General features: G+C 34.1%; 2 protein-coding genes across 5 annotated transcripts; one reads left to right on the top strand and one right to left on the bottom strand.

The window, feature by feature from the left end:
• Nucleotides 1-4,415: 4,415 nt before the first annotated feature.
• On the bottom strand, nt 4,416-11,545 carry LOC117327343. 4 transcript variants are annotated; one of them, XM_033884279.1, is made up of 4 exons: nt 11,439-11,545; nt 10,277-10,318; nt 5,925-6,180; nt 4,416-5,183 (listed from the first exon to the last, which is right to left on the bottom strand). In XM_033884279.1, the coding sequence occupies exons 2-4, from the start codon at nt 10,308-10,310 to the stop codon at nt 5,153-5,155; spliced, it is 321 nt and encodes a 106-aa protein (XP_033740170.1). In that variant the 5' UTR covers nt 10,311-10,318; nt 11,439-11,545; the 3' UTR covers nt 4,416-5,152. The 4 variants fall into 4 exon arrangements, 2 of the variants coding, with proteins under 2 accessions (XP_033740170.1, XP_033740171.1); XM_033884280.1 differs by having other exon boundaries at nt 11,434-11,507; XR_004532622.1 differs by lacking the exons at nt 4,416-5,183; nt 5,925-6,180 and adding an exon at nt 7,337-8,476.
• Nucleotides 11,546-11,550: 5 nt separating this feature from the next.
• LOC117327340 (prostaglandin reductase 1-like) lies at nt 11,551-20,554 on the top strand. Its single transcript, XM_033884277.1, has 9 exons — nt 11,551-11,817; nt 15,033-15,078; nt 15,384-15,440; nt 15,756-15,920; nt 16,178-16,295; nt 17,671-17,823; nt 18,206-18,311; nt 19,420-19,538; nt 19,997-20,554. The coding sequence occupies exons 1-9, from the start codon at nt 11,709-11,711 to the stop codon at nt 20,105-20,107; spliced, it is 984 nt and encodes a 327-aa protein (XP_033740168.1). The 5' UTR covers nt 11,551-11,708; the 3' UTR covers nt 20,108-20,554.
• Nucleotides 20,555-21,289: the final 735 nt, after the last annotated feature.

Below are 21,289 nucleotides of genomic sequence, written 5' to 3' on the forward strand. Positions count from 1 at the left end.
GGTCTGTTGGCTTGTTCTTTGGCTGCTGCACGAGTCTTGGTGTTGTAGTTTACTGGTACAGTTACCTTGCCTTTTCCTGTCATCGAGGACCTTGAGGACTCTACATCAATTTATGACGTGGTTTTGTGTCGGTTGTTGTGTTTGGGTAACCTGTAAATTATAATGGAGACAGCCTGGTAAGTTTGATGTGGTCTTTATTGTGGTCGCAGCTTCAAGTCATAACATACAAACAATATTACATATAAATTCTTGTTATTGATATACAATACCAATCGCGAATTAAACCACACAATGGATTTAATTACAATACAAGGAAAATCTAATGCAGAAACAAATAAAATTATGCTACATAGGAAACTCTTGTTATTGATATACAATATCAATCGCGAATTAAACCACACATTGGATTTAATTACCATACAATGAAATTCCTAATGTAGAAAAATAATAAACTAATTTGGGGAAAATTAGCTAAGTTAAAACTGGGGAGAATTAACTAAGTAGAGCTACTCTTGCTTGGCAGTGAGGGGTCGATGACTTAGGAACAACTCGTGCAGCAAGGACACAGCATAAACATGACATAATGTGTTAAGTTTTTCTATGCCTAAAAACTTTACCAAAGAAACATTTTAACAATTAACCGAGCATGACAACATAAAAATATAACAAATAAATTCAATCTGAATGAGGTAGGAAGGCTTATTACATGAATTTGATATAGTGCTGTTCTGGTTCAAGATAAAAATAAGACATTGAAAACATTTTCAATCTAGACCAGCTACAAAGAAAAAGGGAAGATAACACGTGTATCTGTTTACATGGGAAACGCCCACTTTTTGTTTACATCGGCAACTTCCGGTTTTGAAGTGAACTTCCGGTTTATAAAAAAGAAGGTTAATGAAAGTTCCTAGAGGGGTGATTACAATTGCTGACTTATGAAAGGATAAATAAACATCTATTTTATCAATTATTTGAACCAATATGCCTACTTTACATTTACAATGAGCATGACACATTAGCAGTTATTTCAAAGTACAAGATAAATAATTCTCAGTCATATAAAAGTGATAAGAATGTTTTCACGCACTATATTCTAAAAGCATGGTTTTGGAAAAATACATTATCAGTTATTTACGAGTATAATTTTAGCAACATTATAATAATTAGATGCATAGAATAAAAAATTTACTTACTCTTGATTGAGTTATTCTAGACAGATGGATTTGCATCTTGAGATCGTGATGATCTAGCTGTTATTTAAAATCATACAAACATGTGTTTGCCGTCCTTTGGCGGATGTTATGAATTCATCAGGGGACGCAACTCTATTCTAGTAATTTGAATAATTTGGTGCGAACAAGTGCGGTAACAATACCGAAATCTTTGATAATAATAAATTTAATGTAAATAAATAGTTAAAGCTTTAGTTAATGATCTATTTAGCTTGAATCTTTACAATCCTTTCCAAACATAGTTTCTCAAAGGTGTAAGACCTTTGTTACAGAAAAGTACAATGTTTTTGTCCAAAATATGATTATTTTGTAGGGTATTAAATAAAATTCTACCTATCAAAACTTAACAGAACTCTACCGTAGTTAAAAAAACAATCTGAAGGTCGAACAGATAACAAGTGGGAAAATTACAAATTCTTTATCTTACGTGTGACTTAAAGTAAGTGGGTAAAAATGCATTGTGAGCATGAAAAGTCTATAATACTAATAAACAATAATCTCATACACATGAATATGAATAAAGTCAGTTTACAAAATCAAAATACAAAAATACAACATAATAAAAATAAAAACAATTGCTCACCTGTAAATTATAATGGAGACAGCCTGGTAAGTTTGATGTGGTCTTTATTGTGGTCGCAGCTTCAAGTGACTAGCTGGACACGCGACACACTACATACTCAGGTGCCCCCAATATCGGTGAGGTTCCAGGAGGGTTATTCGCAGTATTTACTAAAGTGAGGTATTGGATTTACCTTTGAGAGGCCTCATAAAAAATGTATGTCCAGTCGGACCTTATTGCTGATTGGTCAAATCTTAGCGTGGGTTCGGACAAAGAACTGAGAGAAAAACACCAATCTGGCCGAAAGATTACGTAACATTACCTGAGCCTTAATTGACTCTGACATGCCGATAATTTGGGTAACAAAGGGTAGAAAATATATTTAGGACAGGACCAGATTTCTTAAGTGACACCACAAAAGGGATTATGAGAATCTAACAGAGTTGGGAAAGTGGACAAATAACCAAAAAATGTTGTGAACGTAAATGTTGTTTGACAAGCCGCTTTATAGCTCAATTAACGTGTCTAAGTACAGAGTTGTTAAATTTGGGAATAGTTGTGTCCAAACTGTGTACAAAAATGTTTTAAAAAGTAAAAGATTTCAGTTTCAAAGTAATAAACAAGTTTATATACTTTTTGATGTAAGTTACAAAAAAAACGTAAAATATCAGTATGATAAAAGTACCAATGAGGTTATTTTTGTTTCTTCAGAAGGATATAAATGTACTTATGCGACATTACAGGAAAATATATATGTATACCCACTCTTTAGATAAAAAAAGAACCCCACTTATTTTTTCGATAACATTGAAATATTTTATTTCCATATGTGATATGAAATTCGACATAATCGATGTGTGTTGATATGACATATGATTTCGTGTCCCCACCCTAGTTTTCATTTTTGCGATGTAACCCGGATTTGACCTAGATTTGTATGGCGGCTGTTGTCAATGGAGAAGACGCCTACTCTCCCGAAACATCTGGTCTTATCATACTTTCACTTCAATGGTCTCATTCCAGATCTATAATTTTGTTTTAAACTTTGCTTCCATTGAATTAATTTGGGTTTGAATTATCGTTTCGTTATTTTGTCGGTATTATTTGTCGGTTTTGTAGTTTATGAATATAAATATGATCTAAATCTTGTGTAAAATGGGGAATGAAAATTTTTTACAACAGGACCAGTTTAGTACGTGACAGATTAGGTGAAATGTTTTCGGCATCATTGCATTTAAAGACAACACTTCAAAGATATTGACTGCCTTTTTATCCGTCTTGTTAAGTTCTCCAATGAATTAGGCCTTGTGTAAAAAAAAAAACAAAAACAAAAAAACAAAAACAAAAAAATCGATCAAAAGAGGATCACAGCTTGTTCCAATGGTTATACAAGTACTGTAGTTTCTTCGAATATGTTTCCGCCGAATAAATCAAGTGGTAAAGTCAAATATTCTAATGAAGAAATATGTTTTGATTAAAAGGTCTTCAGAGTTGATGAATCATTAAAATTATTTATTTATGTATTTATTTATTTATTATACTTACGTAAAGATGTTTTTGTCGGAGGTCTAGATTCTTGAAAATTATATTCATAGCTTCAGAAATTGATTGGACAAGTTATAGCAACTACAGATTCGGAAACATTATCTACAATGTCGGTAAAACATATGTAAATAAGGTACGCATTTGTACCGACTAAACCAACATTATCAATTAATCACCACAAAATATGTAAGTGTGATCACATGGTGTAAGCCGGTGCCTGTGTGCATATAATTATGGTGGACTACGTCATAGAATCACGAAAACGTCGTGATCTGTATACACAGGGTTCACTGACGAGTTAATTTAGAAGTAAACAACGCGCTGATCTTTGACCCTAAACAATGCGGGTCACCAATTCAATCAAGTTAATGTACTCGTGCCAACCATAGATGCATTTAAATAGCATATATGTACATATCAATCAATTGTTAAGTGTGGTTTTAATAAGATATTGAATTAAATCGAACTAAATTAGACTCAACAATCCTACACGTCCGATTCATATGTCCACTGTGTAATGTGTATTTCCTCATTCCTCTGTGGGGATGTGTTGCTACAGGTGTCGTTCTATCATGCACTTTTGCGTGACATCCTAATAGACATTTCCGATTTTCATGTACACGGAGAACCTACACGGACACCGACGCGGACTACTGGTAAAATTAGGGTCGTCTCAAAAACTATTTGTTTTGAATTTATATGCGTTGTCTAACGGATACGAGCTCCTCGACGAGGAACACTTATATTCGCGTGCATTATACACATACATAGGCTACACACTTAAATCCACGTGCATTGTACACATACATAGGCTACACACTTAAATGCACGTGCATTGTACACATACATAGGCTACACACTTAAATTCACGTGTATTGTACACATACATAGGCTACACCCTTCAATTCACGTGCATTATACACATACGTAGCCTACACATGTGTATGCGACAACACTGAAGTATGGGCGCGAAAAGCTACAAACAAACTCCATAAAACTCCATTACGGAGATATTGTTTCCACTCTCCATAATATCATTTCATTTAATAACTTAATTAATGCATGTTTGTCGCTTTACTTTATTTATATGTCCATGTATATGTTTACACTTTATTTATGTCATTTTGTGTATTCTAACTTTCACCTCAAAATACGAAAATTATATGTTTTAATTTCCGTTGTTTCGCCTTTTCGCACGAAGAATGAAATTCGGGCCGAACTACGCAAAGTCGATAATGAATGATGGCTTGTTAAATATTTGTATACAGCAACAGGTAATCAACAATATATATATATTGCTTCAATATCGCTAAATGCACTATTAGTCTGGTGGCTTTGGGAACATTGCTATTTTAAGATTTTGCCACCAGACCTTATTTTACTCGGACGTCGTCGAGAACACCCTTGTTGGATGAATGAATGAACAAAGATGAACACAGCATTTTGTTTTTGTTTTGTAAATTCCATTTAATTTTATAATATAAGACCGGGTATCGTCCCAGTTCAATCACTGTCGGACTCCGAGCTGTCCGACACACCAAGCACCTTTAACAGTTTCGGGATTTTTTTTTGTAATAAATTTGTGGTATTCTTTTTGGTTTTTCATCATGATACCACCAAGCGTCTCTTTTTTTCTTTTTTCTTTTCCCCCTTTCTCTTTATTGGCTTTTTTAGGAACGGGAGGACCATTATAATTTTCTTCACTTGAGCTCAGCTCCATGGCCACCTTGTGGCGCGTTATCGCCATGTGTCCCGAAGGACCGGGAACCGGCACTTCAGATGATTCAGAAGGTTTTTTGGCCGTGTGCTTTGTTTACAAAGCCCGAATTTTCCCCAGTTCTAACCTGAAAGCAGAAAAACATATTTGTAAGAATACTTATAACAAGATAGTCCATAGGAAGCTTAGCGCCAACTATTTTCTTCCATGAAAGATTGGAAACATAAATTGTTTAAGGACGAAGGGACAGATGGACAAGGGACCACGGACGAATGGCGATTTGAATAGCCAACCATATGATTATATATTTAGTGGCAAACAACATTTGAAGCATGTATGGAAAGAGAACGTCTTCATTACTCATACATGCGTAAACAATTATTTCTATAAATATTTAGATACATGTATACACGGAAACACAGAACAAGAGGCCCAGAGGGCCTGAATCACAAGGGTAGATGATCATCTTGAGGGCCGCCCCTCAGTCCCTTGGGGTCAGTCCAACAATTAGTACAGTGTACAATGTTGAATCTCGAGCACCTAGGGATGTTTCCAGTCAAATTGATTTGATTTGCAAGCAGTGGTTATGGAGAAGAGGTCGTTTCAAAATTGTTGACGGACGATGGACGCCAGGATATGGGACAAGCTCACATTGATCCTTCGGACTAGTTGAGCTAACGTTAACAATGATGAAATTAAATGGGATTTGCTAACGTTAATGTTCGTTCATTTATTCAAACAACCAATCAGAAATTATGTTATATAATGTTACGTCATTTTCGTTGGTTATGCGAGAATGAGAATGTACTTAAGAATGTTTGTGAAACCGAAACCAGACACAAAGAAAAGATAACAAAATTAATTTTACCGAATAGTAGCATCCTCTGAACCGTCCTTAAATAGTTTTGATAACTTTGTGGACAACCTTTCCCTCAACTGTTTGATTGTAGACTCTCTGTATAGCTGTTGCGCTGGTAAGGGGAGGGTGCTGGTGTTCCCTTGAATTTCTTCAATGATTTCACCCCAAGCGCATGGGTGTGATTGGTACGTTCGCAATAACAGGAGAACCTCTTGTTGAGTAATTGCAACATTCCTGTTTTTGCGCTTTCCCAAGAGGGTGTTCACTGTAAAATATTATTTATTTGTTATTTGTTTTTAATTTTAAAAATATCTACATATTTTATTGACATTTAACACATACTATAATTATACATGTATATTTAATTATTTGATAACACTTGTATGTCTCCACATATATAATATATATCATAAAATCTTGCATAAAGTCCCTGGACAGATCAATTCTACACGTACACTTACTGGGGGGTTACACGTGACCGTGCGTGACTGTGTCGACGACCGTGAGCTGAATATTACACGAATACGTATTCCCTGATACAACGGGAAAAAGGTAAATATGGAGGGAAAATTATACATGCATGAATATTGAGTAAAATGTATTTATATTGCACTGATAAAATATATGTGTACCGATAAATACCTTCGCTCTTGCTTTCTGCCATCTTCCACGTTGTACATGAAATAGTAGTTCGAATCGGGTCGCAAACCAAGCAAAATGTATAGAAGACCAAGGATATCAGTTCGTTTACGGTTATTTTTTATGCGGCGTCCCGTTTTTATACAATTTATATGTTTTAAATCTTGATTTACCAGGTCAGTATAGCAACATATTGACTTCATCAAAGGTCCGTAAATAATAAGTATACATGCAATGCAGATTTTTCACAAGATTATAATGATGAAACATATATAAAAAAAAGTCCATGAAGACGTCACAATATTTGAAGTTGTATCTTTGAATAAATTAATAATTAGTTTGTTCAAATAAATGACCTTGGTCTTCCCTCAAGGTCAAATGGATCAAATTTTTCAATGATAAGTATGCATTTAAAAACTCTAAGGTGCATGTGTTTATTTGATTACAGAAATGGAGCCAAGTTTGTACAGAGCGTTACTTGCTGTGCTGACGTTACAGCCGCCCAACGTTGAGGATTTTACTCGTCTTCTTTGTGTTTTGTTCACGATTATATTACACACATCACCTTCCCCAATGGTTAACATTAGGTACAGGCTTTTTGGTAGCATAGAGAACTCCTGGATGGGTCGAGACGTATTCTCGGTCTTTGCTGAGCACCCATACGATTTTTTTGAAGTTTCGGGTGAAATGCCAGAGACATGCTTAGAAATGCTTAGGGATATCATGCCTGCTTTACTTCGAGACTCTAATCACGAGCACACTCTACCTCCGAGAAACAGGTTACTGCTGTTTTTGATCTGGTTGCGTTCATATCCCACTTTGTCATTTTTATCCTTAATGTTTGAAATTTCATCTTCCACTGTTGCTGAAGAACTTAATAAAATGAGAAATATTATGTGGGATGTATATGCGGATGGAGTGGTATGGCCAACACGACAGGAATGGCGGGACATGAGAGGAGGTTGGGAGAAATTATCCGATTCAGTGGGAGCTATCGACGGTACATCCCATGTGATATATAGGCCCTCAATCGAACCACAGGGATTGTATTATAGCGGTCATAGGCACTGCCATTGCATTCACACAATGGTCATCGTAGACAACATGGGGATCCTTCGCTTTGTTAGAAGTGGGTTCTTAGGCCACCAAAACGATGCACAAATTGTCAACCTCATACCTGACATTGGACTTAATATGGAATTAGACTTTCCTGATAACTGTGTTCTTCTTGCAGATAAAATCTTCCCCAACAGGTATCCTTTTATGACTCCCTTTAAAACAAATCAGATACGAGCAGTGCCACCATATATGCAACGGAAATATACTAAACTTAATTACATTATGACTAGTTTTAGGGTTAAAGTTGAGCACGGTATCAGGGAATTGAAAATTTACCGGGCCATAGGAACACTTTGGCGCCATCCAAGATGGTACATTTCGTCAATTGTGGAGATTTGTGCCGCATTAGCAGTTCGACGACGTCGACTTTTCAGTTGAAGGCGATAGGCTTGGAAATACATATCTTTGATAAAAAAAAATAGAATAAACCAAACGCACATGGTAATAGTTTTTTTCTTCATTTATTGCATAGTGAAACTCTGTGCTTCCATATCAACATAGAGTTAGCTTAGCGACCGCTAGTGTCCAACAAACAGTGGTTATTTTAAATACCAGTATACATATACATTGTGTATGCATAATATGTAGCTGTGATCAATTTTCATATGTGTTTGCTTGTCGTACAAATTGAAATGGATACTTTGAATTAATATTGCTAACGAATATGCATGTTATAAACTATATATAAACATATCCGCACCTATAGCACTAGTATTTGACCCCTGTGCATATAAATACACCTTTGAAACGACCCCCATTTTACTAGTAGTCTGCGTCCGTGTCCGTGTAGGTACTCCGTGTACCTGAAAATCGGAAATGTCTAATTATTCCCCTGGGCATGAAGACTAATTATTATGGTTTTCTAAACAACAAAAAATTTGATGGGCCTGTATATCTCACTTGGTTTTTAATGCATTTCCCAGACAGTAGCTAATCAATTTCTTTAAACCAATTCAGATTTTTTTTTCGCCTCAAGTTTGGCTTTCAAAGGTAAAGGATAAATATCAATGTGATTTCCTTAAACAAAATTACATAACTCTTCATTGAAGCATGCACATGCTATCGTAACCCTAACATTTGACCTTTGTTACATGTATTACATTTTCAGCTTTGTATCAGATGCTGATTGGTCAACGTCCGTTCACGTGAAGTATATTTTTCCAACACCTTCATCAAGTTTCACGAGAGTGCATTTCTTTTCTCCTTTTTTTTCTTCAAAAATCTTGAACTGTTTTTATATTGACACATGTAAAATGTGTTAAAATCTTTAAAACCTTCTTCTCATTAGCCAAGAGGCATATAATAGATATATTTGGCCAGTAGTATGCTCGGATGAAGTGCAACGAAATTTGCTTAAATATATGGCCATGTCCTACTTACATGGTCACAGGGGTTAAATGTGTTTTAATCTTTCAAAAGTTCTCAATAACCAAATGGCCCGGGGTCAAGATAATAGGTGACTGGTATCCCGGGTTAGATGGCTACCAAGTGTGTTCAAATGGCTGACAATGAAATTTTTCAATGTCACAGGGATGCAATATGTTGAAATCTTTAAACTGCATTTTCTTATTAACCAGGAGAACTAGGATTAAGATATTTTGCCAGTTGTAAGCTTGGTAACAATTCTGTTTATTTCAAATAAATAAGCTTAGGCCTAGTAAGCTTGACTATGGATTATACATTAATCACTTATCTGACTCACCTATTCATAATTATGGACAAATGGATTCAAGAAACATTTAATCATTATTTTTTCAAATGTCCATTATATATCAATGAAATATCAATTCAAATAAAATTAGATGTTCATTATCCACTACGTAAACTTCGTATGAATGGAGATGATGGAGTGCATCATTAATGTCTAATCAGATTGATGAAATATGGGCTAACATATTTCCTACAAAATACGACCAACCCTTTGTCAATATGTAAATAAGATATTGTAAACTAAATAAAAATGATGATCATCTGCATAATAATTTTAGTTATATTATAGTTTTATCAACATATAAATTACACGAACTAGTTACGATAACCTATTTACCATGTATGTGTATTTGTATATGCATTTGTCTGATTAAGAGAGTGCTAATACAGGAACAGCTTGTCCAATCTTTATGTTCCAACGGGACAAATCTACTTTAATGTTGATACAGGCCTATTGGGCCTCTAATCATGAAATAAATATAATCCTGCCCATGGGACTACCTTCTCCGTCTGTGCAAAAATGATGATAAAATAATAATACAAAAGAAAAAAAGGGGGTTTTTGTCGTCACGGTCGGCCAAATATCAAATATTATGTTTGCTAGTTTGCTGGAATTATACCTCATATCAATTAGATTATGATTAATAAAAAATAAGATGACCTTCATCATTTAAAGTCCTTCTTGTTTTCTGCCGTACGACTAAAATAATCTGAGTGGGATATGATAAAATCGATTGCAACCTATCCCTGTTACGTGACGTAGATTCCCCGCCTAGATTTAAAATACTCAGAAACTACAGGGATGGTTAGAAATATCTAGAAAAATATTCGAGTTACTTCCCCTCCATCTATGCACAGGCTGTTTAATTAATATAACAAGAAAGAGAACTGACATTGTGACAGGTGCTGGTGTCTCATTGTCACCATGATCAACCCTAAAATAGTAAATGAATATTAGCATCCATGTAAATAAAAACGAATTGTTTAAAACATATGTTGTATTATGTTGGTAAAATATTGGCCATGTACGTTTTTGTTGTTTTTTTTTTTTGGGGGGGGGGGGGGGGGGGGGGGGGGGGGGTGAAATAATTCGTATACCACTAGTCAAGTATTACTTGTATACATGATTATCACAGTTATATCGAAATATCACAGATTACATTTGTTAGTTAAAGATGAAAAAGTTAGAGTGAGCACTGGTATTGCATGGACAGTGTTACTAAATCTGAAATTAAAACATATATATACACGCTGATATAAAAAGCAAACAGTAAACTATTCTAGAATGTACACTAATGTTGTGTGAATTAAAGGAAATATAGTTATAAAAGCGAATTTATTAGACAACGTAGAAACTGGATTTAACAGTGTAATCGTGTACGAATTTTAAATATGCAATTTAGGCTACATGCACTCGGTCAAAACCGGAACAGTGACGTTGGATATTATCGATCTGTCGTGGTATATAATTAAAATGGGTTAAAAACTATCACGGTTACAAATTGGAATGCCTGACATTACTCGTCTCACGAGATGAAAAACTGTCAATAAATCGGCGAGATTAAGTTGTCAAATCGCTCGCTTTATTGCAGAATCCAATAATCAAGATAAATTGACTTATATTCAGTCACTGGATTGTTTGTTCACATCTTGTAATTATGCTTTTCTGTTTTAATACATTCAAAACGGTAGTCAATTACAACAGGACATTCAGGACAACAGGATATTTTAATTAATAAATGCAGATATGATGAAATCAAAATACAGATCTTCGAAATAAAACGATAAATATAATAATATCATATCATCTTTATCCCTGCGCTTGTACCAAGGGAACCCTTAGATTTCGGAGATCGTACATTTTGTAAAATATAGTGTACATGCATTAATGTGACTTAAAATCTATTATAATTTTACGTTATCATACCGCATAAGTTATTTTTAAGTTACAAAGAATAATTACTAGAGTACGAGGATTAAAATTCTATGTAATATCAATACAGTACACCACTGGATATCAATAAAGATATCCCCAGTGTCTTGTAAATACTTCACTCTTTTCAGGTAATCCATGGTGAGGACTGCTTATCTGCGGTGACAAACTGTGTAGTACTTCTTCTTATCTCAAAGCAATAAATGCAACATGCATTTTATTTGTAAATAAATTGCCGGTGACGAACTAGACTGCACGATAAGTTTACTACACCATCACTGGGTGCGGGGTGACGCTGCACTTTGCTGAACATATAAAACGAAAGATCGACGATAGTTTCACAGACGTATTTTCGATTAGAAACAGGAAACAAGGCCGTCTGAAATCCAAACATGAGCAAGTGCAAAATCTGGACACTGAAAGCTGACTTTCAAGGACAAGCAAAATTTTCCGATTTTCAACTTATAGAAGAAGACATCCCCACCATCCTTAAAGATGGAGGTAAGAATAGTATATTCTATGTATGGCGAATACATTGACAAGCCTGTAAGATGTATAATTATAATATGACCACCGTTGACTATATTTTAACATATGTATATAAAAACGGTGGTAGCCTAGCTAGCTACACTCATATATATATATTGTAGAAAAGTTATAATGCACACGAAAATGGTGGTAAATACGTATACAGCATTAAAACTATACTATCCATTACTTAGTAAATTAATGATGACGGGGAAAGAAAAATATTATCAATCTGAGAACGATAATACAACAATATGTATGTATTACTTATATATGGCGTAAAGCTAGCAACATATTAAACGACTATACATGAACATCACCAAAGAGGTAACCATCCGAATAGGTAACTGTACATTGTGTAAAAGTACATGTAATTTAAAATATTAAAGATGTAGATTATCTTATTATATCTGGTGTCAGGACACCAAAACCACAGGCGTCTGTTTCGGGCCTCTCGAAAACTTTATAAAGTACAACCGAAACTTAAAGCATCCACTCCAAGTCGGAAAGATCGTAGAGAGGAAATTGTCCTCTCTCGGCTCCGTACCGGGCACACATATCCTACATATTCGTTCCTTTTAAAACGAGAAAATCCACCGATATGCCATGCATGTGACACTCAATTCACAGTGGAGCATTTTCTAATAGAATGTTCCGATTTCAAGCACATTCGTGATAAATACTTTCGAGTCCCGGATATAAAAACTCTATTCAGTTCTGTAGATTCGAAAACATTATTTAGCTACTTGAAAGATATAGAGGATATCTAACAGTGTCTTCAGTAATACCAAATATATTTCACGAGTGGGGCTAATATTTTGATATTTTGAGTGCGCAGTGAAAAATATGTGAAAAATATCACTTTTATAGAATGAATAATTTTTGATATTTCACTGGTAAAAATGTAATAAATCGATATATTCTATTTGACGTTGAATATATATCATAAAGTTCACATAATCTATTCGTTATATACAAATATACTTTTTTTTATCATAATGATCTAAATATACAATACGAATGATTTTAACAATGACTAATTTCATCTGATTTTAAAGTCATACAACATAATGATAGTATACTGTTTGGCTCTAAATGATCCTTGTTGTCGATGGGCCGTGAAACACAAACAAACAAACAAACTGCTTCTGGTTAGTGTTAATAGAAAAAATATTAGACCCTACTCATACTATGAGTAGTGTCTAATGTAGTTTTTTCAATCAATTAATACTTACCAAAAGCAGACGCCTGGGCTAAAAAGAAAAATAGATAAAGGACAAATATATCAGATACTGTAATGGTGACTGTGGCTTATTTTTTGGTCTCTTCACCCCACTAGTCCTTTACTAGAAGCAGTTACAGTAGACATTCCTCTCTACTCCAAGAGGAAATAATTCATGAGGGGCGATTATTTAATTTTGGATCTTTATCACATCTGGCTTTTCTTAAATATATTTTCTTTCTCATTTTCTCTTTGTGGGTTCTATCCCCTAGTCATTGGATCCACTCTAGCAAGTATAATATTTGCTGATCAAACAGCGAGACAGAATTGTCCTCCTAATCCCGCATATTAAGGATTGTGTATGTAATTAAATTGTGGCATCAGAATTTGTACGTGGTTAAAGTCAACTCAGTAATACAATAATTTACTTCCATCGATGGTTTATGCCAGCGATGTGACTCACACCATAAAATCTATTATCAAAATAGCAAAGCTTCAAAAAGTATACGTTGTGCCAGATATGTCGAATTATTCTGATCAGAACATCTTGGTATGAATAGGTCACACCTCGCTATAAAACTGTATTCAGCTTTCTGAAAGGATGCAATACGTGTAAAGACTAAGTCTAGTGTAGCAATTATATGTATTGATTAAGATGTTTTGTGCTGTGTAAATCGAAGAGGAAGACTGGAGCGCAGTTCTGACGTTTTACTTTCTAGTGGTAACACGATACAATTTAACCAGATGAGATTAAAGCCTGCTAAGCGTTGATGGGCGGTATGCACTCAATCAATTGCATAATTTTGAAAGCTAAAATGTGGGTAGTGTAAAGTTAAGGAACGTCTTACCAACCAAGCTATATTATAGAATGAAAATATCTCACTTGGTTATAGATTTTAGGGATTATTTATCCATTGTAACTACAAAAAAGTAGGGTAGCTAACTCCAAACCCCTAGAATACATTTAAACAATTATAAAGAATGGACTTTTCGATGGTTTTGAGGTACCGTACTATATAAATCGATTTCTTCTATTTATACAAATATGTTGAATAGACCGAACGGAGAAGGCGTTTTGCATTTCAATAGGTCACTCTCACAAATTATGCAGAGTTTAAACAAAATATTGAAAACATATCAATGCACGATCATTTAGGGTTTATAGTTCCACATTCCATATTGCGAAGAAAGAAAATTTCATTGATTACTTTTTCATCTTTCATTGGTTCTTAGCTTGATTCTTTGATTAAGTAATTATATGTAGTTAATTAATTAAGAAACTGGATCATTATTTAACTTTAGCTAAACGGTGGAAGGCAGTAACTTTGATAATATAAAATAAGGAGACGATCACCTGTCTCAAAAGGGAAAATTTTCTATAGGGCGTTAACATAACTGGTAATCCTTCCTTTATAAAAGCCTACATTACATTCTACGTGACTGGGGTTCTGGACACCAACCACCATTTGGTAAATTTGACACAACCTCACATATACATTTCTATGATAAGAACTTACACGTGGCATGCAATAAAATGAAAAGCGTCGGAGACTAAAACTTACCAAGCATTGCTTGCATGGCTTACCAAGCATCAACATCAAAGGATAGTAAATCATGCAAGAGAAAACTAATAAAGCATACTTAATGTCATAAAATCATTGTGTCATAAAACAAACGATTGTTTCCTCAGAGTTTTTTCAGAATGTAGCGTAACTCGCATTTCACCTAGATTTGTATGGCGGGTGACGTCGATGAAGCCGAAGACGTTTTCAACTCTGGAGCACCTGGTTTTATTATCTTTGGACTTTTATCAAATATCTCCATACCTATCTATGCTTTTGTTCATATGTTGATATCTTTTTCCCCTAGTTTTCAGTTGGAATTATGATTTCGTTATATTTCGGCATTCTTTGTTGGATATGTATTGTTTTCGTTTTAATATCTACCTTTGTGTTTGATCCTACAGAACTGGTATGCGAGGCCATGTACCTGTCAGTGGATCCTTACATGAGGTGAAACATCTAGTACTTTATGATTTTGACAATATATTGCAAATTATATGTTAATCAGACATTTATTAAAGTCAAATCAAAACATAGATCAAGCCATATGCACATATGAGTAGTATTTATGTACAATCCCTCTTGGATGTATGAATGAGTGTGTTTTATATAATAATGGAAATGTTCTATTGTAATAGTAAGTTAACTGTTGGTCTAAATAATCTAATGATAATCAATATTCTCGTGATAATGATGCTGTCCTGTCAGTGCCTGTAATACAACTTAGGCGTTAAACATATATATTTCTGTTCTAGATTTTTTTCGGAAATGTCCAAAGTTGGCGAGCCCGTGGCCGGAGAGCAAATAGCCAGGTGAGATTGTTATAAAGTTAGATTTTAAGGAAACATGAATGAAAGATAAACTTGTAATACACGTTCGATTTTTTAGTATTTATCCCAAGCACGCCATTCTTGTGATTTTGAACTTATGTCATCACAAATCAGAGGCCATTCACTTCTGTGTTTATATATTGTAGGTACTTATAGTAGTGCTATATCAGTTGGACATCCCGAAAGCATAACATGATCACTTCAATATCTATGGTAGAAACTGGACTTGTTCATGTGACATTCATAGGGAATATCAATGCCATAAAATGAAACATTGTGTCTGTTGTCTGTTTCCAGGGTGACGAAGAGTAAAAACGCCAAATACCCTGTCGGTACAAAAATCCGGCTATCGTCCGGCTGGAGGTCTCATACTCATGTTAAAGATGTCTCAACGATAGACGTTATGCCCGAACTGGGTGATCTCCCTTTGTCGCTGACACTTGGAGTGATGGGGATGCCAGGGTATGAAGTTTTATTCTGATATTTTTTTTTGATAATTTCACCTTTAAATTCTCCTCAAGAGAATGAGCTTCGTATTAATGGTTTAATAAATGTGCGTGAATTTAGCGAACATATAATCAACATACAGAGCTGGTACTCATTGCATCACAAGTGATTCTGATATTAGAATTATGTAATGCTGGTTGCGGTTTTACCTGTAATATAAACGTAATCGATGACGATGCCTCTGAATCATTAACACCTTCCTTGTTCTACAGGATGACGGCGTATTTCACCTTACTTGACGTACTGAAATTACAAAAAGGAGAGACGATGGTTGTGAGTGGTGCCGCTGGAGCAGTAGGGAGTCTTGCTGGGCAGATAGGAAAAATACTGGTAGGATATCACTTCTTTACTGTGGAATTCATATTGTGATGTTTCTGGCCACCATTTGGAGTACTTTGGTAAAAGTCTTTGGAAAATTTCTATATTGTGAAGTTAGTTTTTGTGTTGTTTCTGACCACTGGTCGGGGTGCTTTGGTAGAACTCTTTGGAAAACTTCGTTATTGTAAAACATTTTTCATTATGAAGTTATTTTTGTGATGTTTCTGACCACCATTTCGGGTACTTTGGTAAAACTCAGTGGAAAACTTCTTTATTGTAATTTAGTTTTTATGATGTTGCTGGTCACTCTTCGGGGCACTTTGGTAAAACTCCCTGGAAAACTTCGTTATTGTCAAGTTAGCTTTTTGTGATGTTTCTGGCTTTCGTTTGAGTACTTTGGTAGAGCTCTTTGGAAAACTCCTTTATTCTGAAGTTTGTTTTTGTGATGTTTCTGACCACTTTTGGGGTACTTTTGTAAAACTCCCTAAAAAACATTTTTAGAGAGTATTTCGACCAAGCTCTTATGATAGTTACGTTCCAACATTTCGCCTTATTCTTAAGAAGGATGTGTAAGTGTAGAGGGAGATCAACGGTAGTTGTGCTGCAAGACTCATATTGAGTAAAAGGAGGTCGTTTTTGGCATAACATGTGTACATGTTATTGTACAAAAGAAGGTGTGTTTGCTGATATTTGTTTTAGTTGATCTACTTGTTCTTTTACATGCTTCAGTTCAGTTACCATATACGGAGTACTACCTGTTACATTGTAATGTGACGATGGATCTCGTCATTTCAATGTTATAAGTATAAGGTCTTGTAGTTCTGACAACAGACTTACCTGAGATCTGTAAAGAAAGAACAGACAAATATTTAGATATACCAAGTTTCCATCGGGGAAGCAGATCAGTTTTGGGTTTATGTCTCCTTATGTCTCTTGAGCAAGATATAAAAGACTGGTTTCCTTAAGACTGTTATCATTCTGAACCTATGCAGTAGGTGAAACATATGCTATAGTGCCGGTCAGATAGGCGAGGAACTCAAAACGCAGTTATATGTGAACCAGTGAGTCTATGCACAGTTATGTTTGGAAAAAACCTACAAAACGGTGATTCGTGGGGACCCTGTATAATGTTTGGTTTGTTTTTTGTATTATTTGACTTTACCTCCTATTATTTAAAGAGGGCGCTATATGAGGTTGAGCAGTTGTAAGTTGTTCCTGGGGAAACTATGAAATGTGAAAACTATGAAATGGTGAGACTTTTGATGTTCAACTGCTGTTGTGAGTTCGGAAAAAGGCGCATGTGACGATTATTTTTGTAAAAATTGTTGATTAATTCTTCTCGATTATGTATTAAGTCCTTACACATGCATTTCCCTTTGCGCTAAAGGGTTGCACAGTAATTGGGTTTGCTGGGACAGACGCAAAGATTAAGTGGTTGAAGGAACTGGGATTCGACTATGCATTCAACTACAAGACTGAAGATGTGAGCAAGTCCATTGAGAAGGTGGCTCCGGACGGCGTACACTGCTATTGTGATATGGTATGTATTTGTATCATAAATGTTTCATTCTGTTCTCTAAATGGCGAAAAAAAGTATTATATAGATGGATTTGATAATAATGAATGTTTTCATTCTATTCTTTAAAAAGATAAATAAAAAATATCAAGATTCATTAAAAATAAATTCTGTTCTCTAAATAGCGAAAAAATTATGTATCATAGCAAGGTTAATTAATAATAAGTGATTTCATTCTGTTCTCTTAGTAGCGAAAAAATAATGTATCAAGATTCATTAATGATAAATGTTTTAATTCTGTCCTATATACAGAGAAAAATGATCCAAATGAAAATAAAAAACCATCACAGTATTCTTACTTACATACCATCGTTTTGTATCGAATTATGATTTACTTACGTTGTAGGTTGGAGGGGAAATCAGTTTCCAGGTATTGAAACACATGAGGAATTTCGGCCGCATGGCGGTGCTGGGGTCAATATCGACGTACAACAACAGCAAGGATATATCAGGTGCGTTAATTACCAAGGAATTTTACGTGAAAGATAAACTCAGAAATAGGGAATTATTACCTCTCTTGACTGACAGGGAAAAACAAGAAATCAGTTACATGTTTATTGATGAAACCTGTTGCATTAAACAAAATCCGTCCTTTTGGCGAACTGAGTCATCAGTATGCACATATTTCAGAAATATTTAAGGACAAATACATCACAGTTTTACTACCCTGTAATACCCCGAGTAGTAAATCAGGCGACAATCGATGCTAAATTAGCATTATCAGTCATACACAGAGTACCTATATATTTAAGTGTTCTCAATTCAACGAAATTTCTAAAAAGACTTATTATACCCTATAAACCCATTGTGATAAGAAGTTATTAAAAATATATACAATATTCAACTATTAAATACGTTTGTTTTAAGTGTCTTGGAACTTATTGACGGCAGTGTACGTGTATAAGCATTTTAATTTTTTGATGTAACTATGTAACCAATACAACTATACACCTTGATAAAATAGCGAAACTATAATAACTCTAAATCAAATAAAACTTTAACTATCCCAAATCAAATAACAACACCTTAACAATCCCATTCAAATTATGTACCATTATAACAATCCAATTCAAATAATGTACCTTTAACAATCCTTTTCAAATTACATATATGTATATACCTTTAACGATCCCAATCAAATAATAAAACATTAAGCGTCTTAATTTTAAAAATGTACCATCATTTAGCAATCCTTTTCAAATGATATACTTTTAACGACCCCAATCAAATGATAAAACTTATATCGTCTCAATAATTTTTTATGGATAAATGTAGCTTCATCATTTCTATCAAGGGACAAATCGCGTACTTAAGCTACAATGCAAAGTTGTAAAATTACAATGAAAAGTTGTAAAATTACATTGAAAAGTTGTAAATTAACAATTAAAAGTTAATAATAAAAGGTTTATAATAAAACTTTAAATGAAAAAAATATAAAATTACATTAGTATTGTTTTCATGCTTGGTTTAATCTCAAGTTGCATGATTTCTGTATGTAACAATCTTATCAATAGGTCTTATTTTATACAACATTAATTTGGTTTTCCGTTTACTATCCAGCACCCTACCTGTTTCCGGATATCCTTAAAAAATCACTGACAATTACTGGATTCATCATTTTTAATATCCGAGAGAAATGGCACATCGGCGAAAAGAAAATGGCGGAATGGATCAAACAGGTAAGATTTATTCATAACATGCAAAGAATAATTTTCTCTATATTTCGAATATGTTTGGCAAGTTTTTCTTCCAATACGTGTAAGAGATGAGTAAAAAACATGTAACTTTCTTAGTGCAGGGAAACATTTTTTTCATACTTTCAAAGGAAAAAAATATTTAATAATAGATTTGTCAATGAAGTTTATCCTTAACTGGGTTTTTTCTTAATAAAAAGATTCTGTCTAAACCGTACCAAGGGTCCATCATTGATAAGAATTAATGGTATTATGAATATCCAGACTTACTTTATCTGGTTATACTGCATTAAAAGGGTCCATTTTTTCCCCCTGTAAATGGAATATCCATATCAAATTGTTTAATGAATTGTGATATCCAGTCTATTAAGGTTTACAGATTAATTAGATTGTATACGAATAAAGAGCAAAATATTTACCTTTTCATAATGAATATTTTTCAGGGTAAATTGAAATACAAGGAGACCATTACAGAGGGATTTCAAAACATGCCCGAAGCCTTCCTCGGATTATTCGAAGGGAAAAACACAGGCAAAGCAGTCGTGAAGGCGTGAATGTTATCAGAAAAAAAAACATTTGGTAGAATTTAAATATTTCTAAAAATGCTTGTTTCATAATTTCATATGCCCAATACAAGATAAAAAACTTGACTTCATAATTTCAAGAGTTGGAAAAAAAGAAAAAAAAGAAAAGAAAAAAATGTATTATTTAACCGCATAGAATTTGTTATGAAATGCTATATCAGAATCGCTTCATTTTTGTGTTATTTATTTAAGAAATCCAATATTTCTACCATCATTCTTACTCTTTACATTAAAAAGTATGCATCTCACAATGAATACAATGTACTGTACTGAATATATCATATCTCATTTAGTGGCATACCTTTGTTTCTGATTCTGAATCGACGTGTACCTCATTTTGTCTGTCATGCTGTGAAATGTCCACTCGCTGAATGAAATAAACTTCAAATAAACAAGTCCAAAAAGGCAGAAAATGTCCAAATCGTTCAGTCTTGTTTGTTCCTTGTGTTTCCTTTGAACTACAATAGGTCATGTTCCCATTTCTAAGTTATTATTTTTTTTAATCAATATGAAACAATTTTTCGCTAAGCTAAGTGTTTCCCTCAAATCCAACAATACTTCCTTGTGTAAAACTGTAATTTAAGAATTTTAGATAAAGGAATTTTGAAGAGAGCGGGGCTATGACACCAATTAAGAAAATACATTGGCAAAGTATATGTAGACTGTGATTAATGGGGCTTAAAATTGTGAAAATTAACATGACGTTGCTCACAGTAGGTCGTATCAGCTATATTTGGTGCGTATAAATGCATGATCGATTGTAAAACCTCAGATTGATGTAAAGTTAGTGATTCAGAAATATACATATATTAATGCTAACATTGCTGTGCTGTCAAAGTATATATGTATTGTTCGTGACTGGTTCGTTGTCTGGTTCGTTGTCTAACATTTAATATTCAATACAATTTCAAAGACTAAAGACCAGTAAAAAAAACTTTCTAGTTGCAACCTCCAATTGTTCGAGGTTTCATAATAAAACTACGATCCCTTTAAAACTATTTTCAAAGTAACTTATAAAATGTTTTTGATTGTGGATTATGGAAAAAATATCTTTTTCATCATAAACAATGACTTCCATAGGTAAAATGTAATGATATATCAATGACAGTGTGATTTATATTTTTATGAACAAACGTAGCGATACAAATAAGG

Source organism: Pecten maximus, chromosome 5 (assembly GCF_902652985.1).
Source record: "Pecten maximus chromosome 5, xPecMax1.1, whole genome shotgun sequence".
Taxonomy (NCBI): Eukaryota; Metazoa; Mollusca; class Bivalvia; order Pectinida; family Pectinidae; genus Pecten; species Pecten maximus.

Bases quoted from the DNA above. Each gene is read 5' to 3' on its own strand.
- LOC117327340 (XM_033884277.1), top strand. From the start codon at position 11,709: ATGAGCAAGTGCAAAATCTGGACACTGAAAGCTGACTTTCAAGGACAA. The intron at 11,818-15,032 runs GTAAGAATAGTA...TTGATCCTACAG, and splicing joins CACCATCCTTAAAGATGGAG to AACTGGTATGCGAGGCCATG. The intron at 17,824-18,205 runs GTATGTATTTGT...CTTACGTTGTAG, and splicing joins TACACTGCTATTGTGATATG to GTTGGAGGGGAAATCAGTTT.
- LOC117327343 (XM_033884279.1), bottom strand. From the start codon at position 10,310: ATGGTGACAATGAGACACCAGCACCTGTCACAAT. The intron at 6,181-10,276 runs GTCAGTTCTCTT...AATATTTTACAG, and splicing joins ACACCAGCACCTGTCACAAT to TGAACACCCTCTTGGGAAAG. The intron at 5,184-5,924 runs GTAAAATTAATT...TTCTGCTTTCAG, and splicing joins TCAGAGGATGCTACTATTCG to GTTAGAACTGGGGAAAATTC.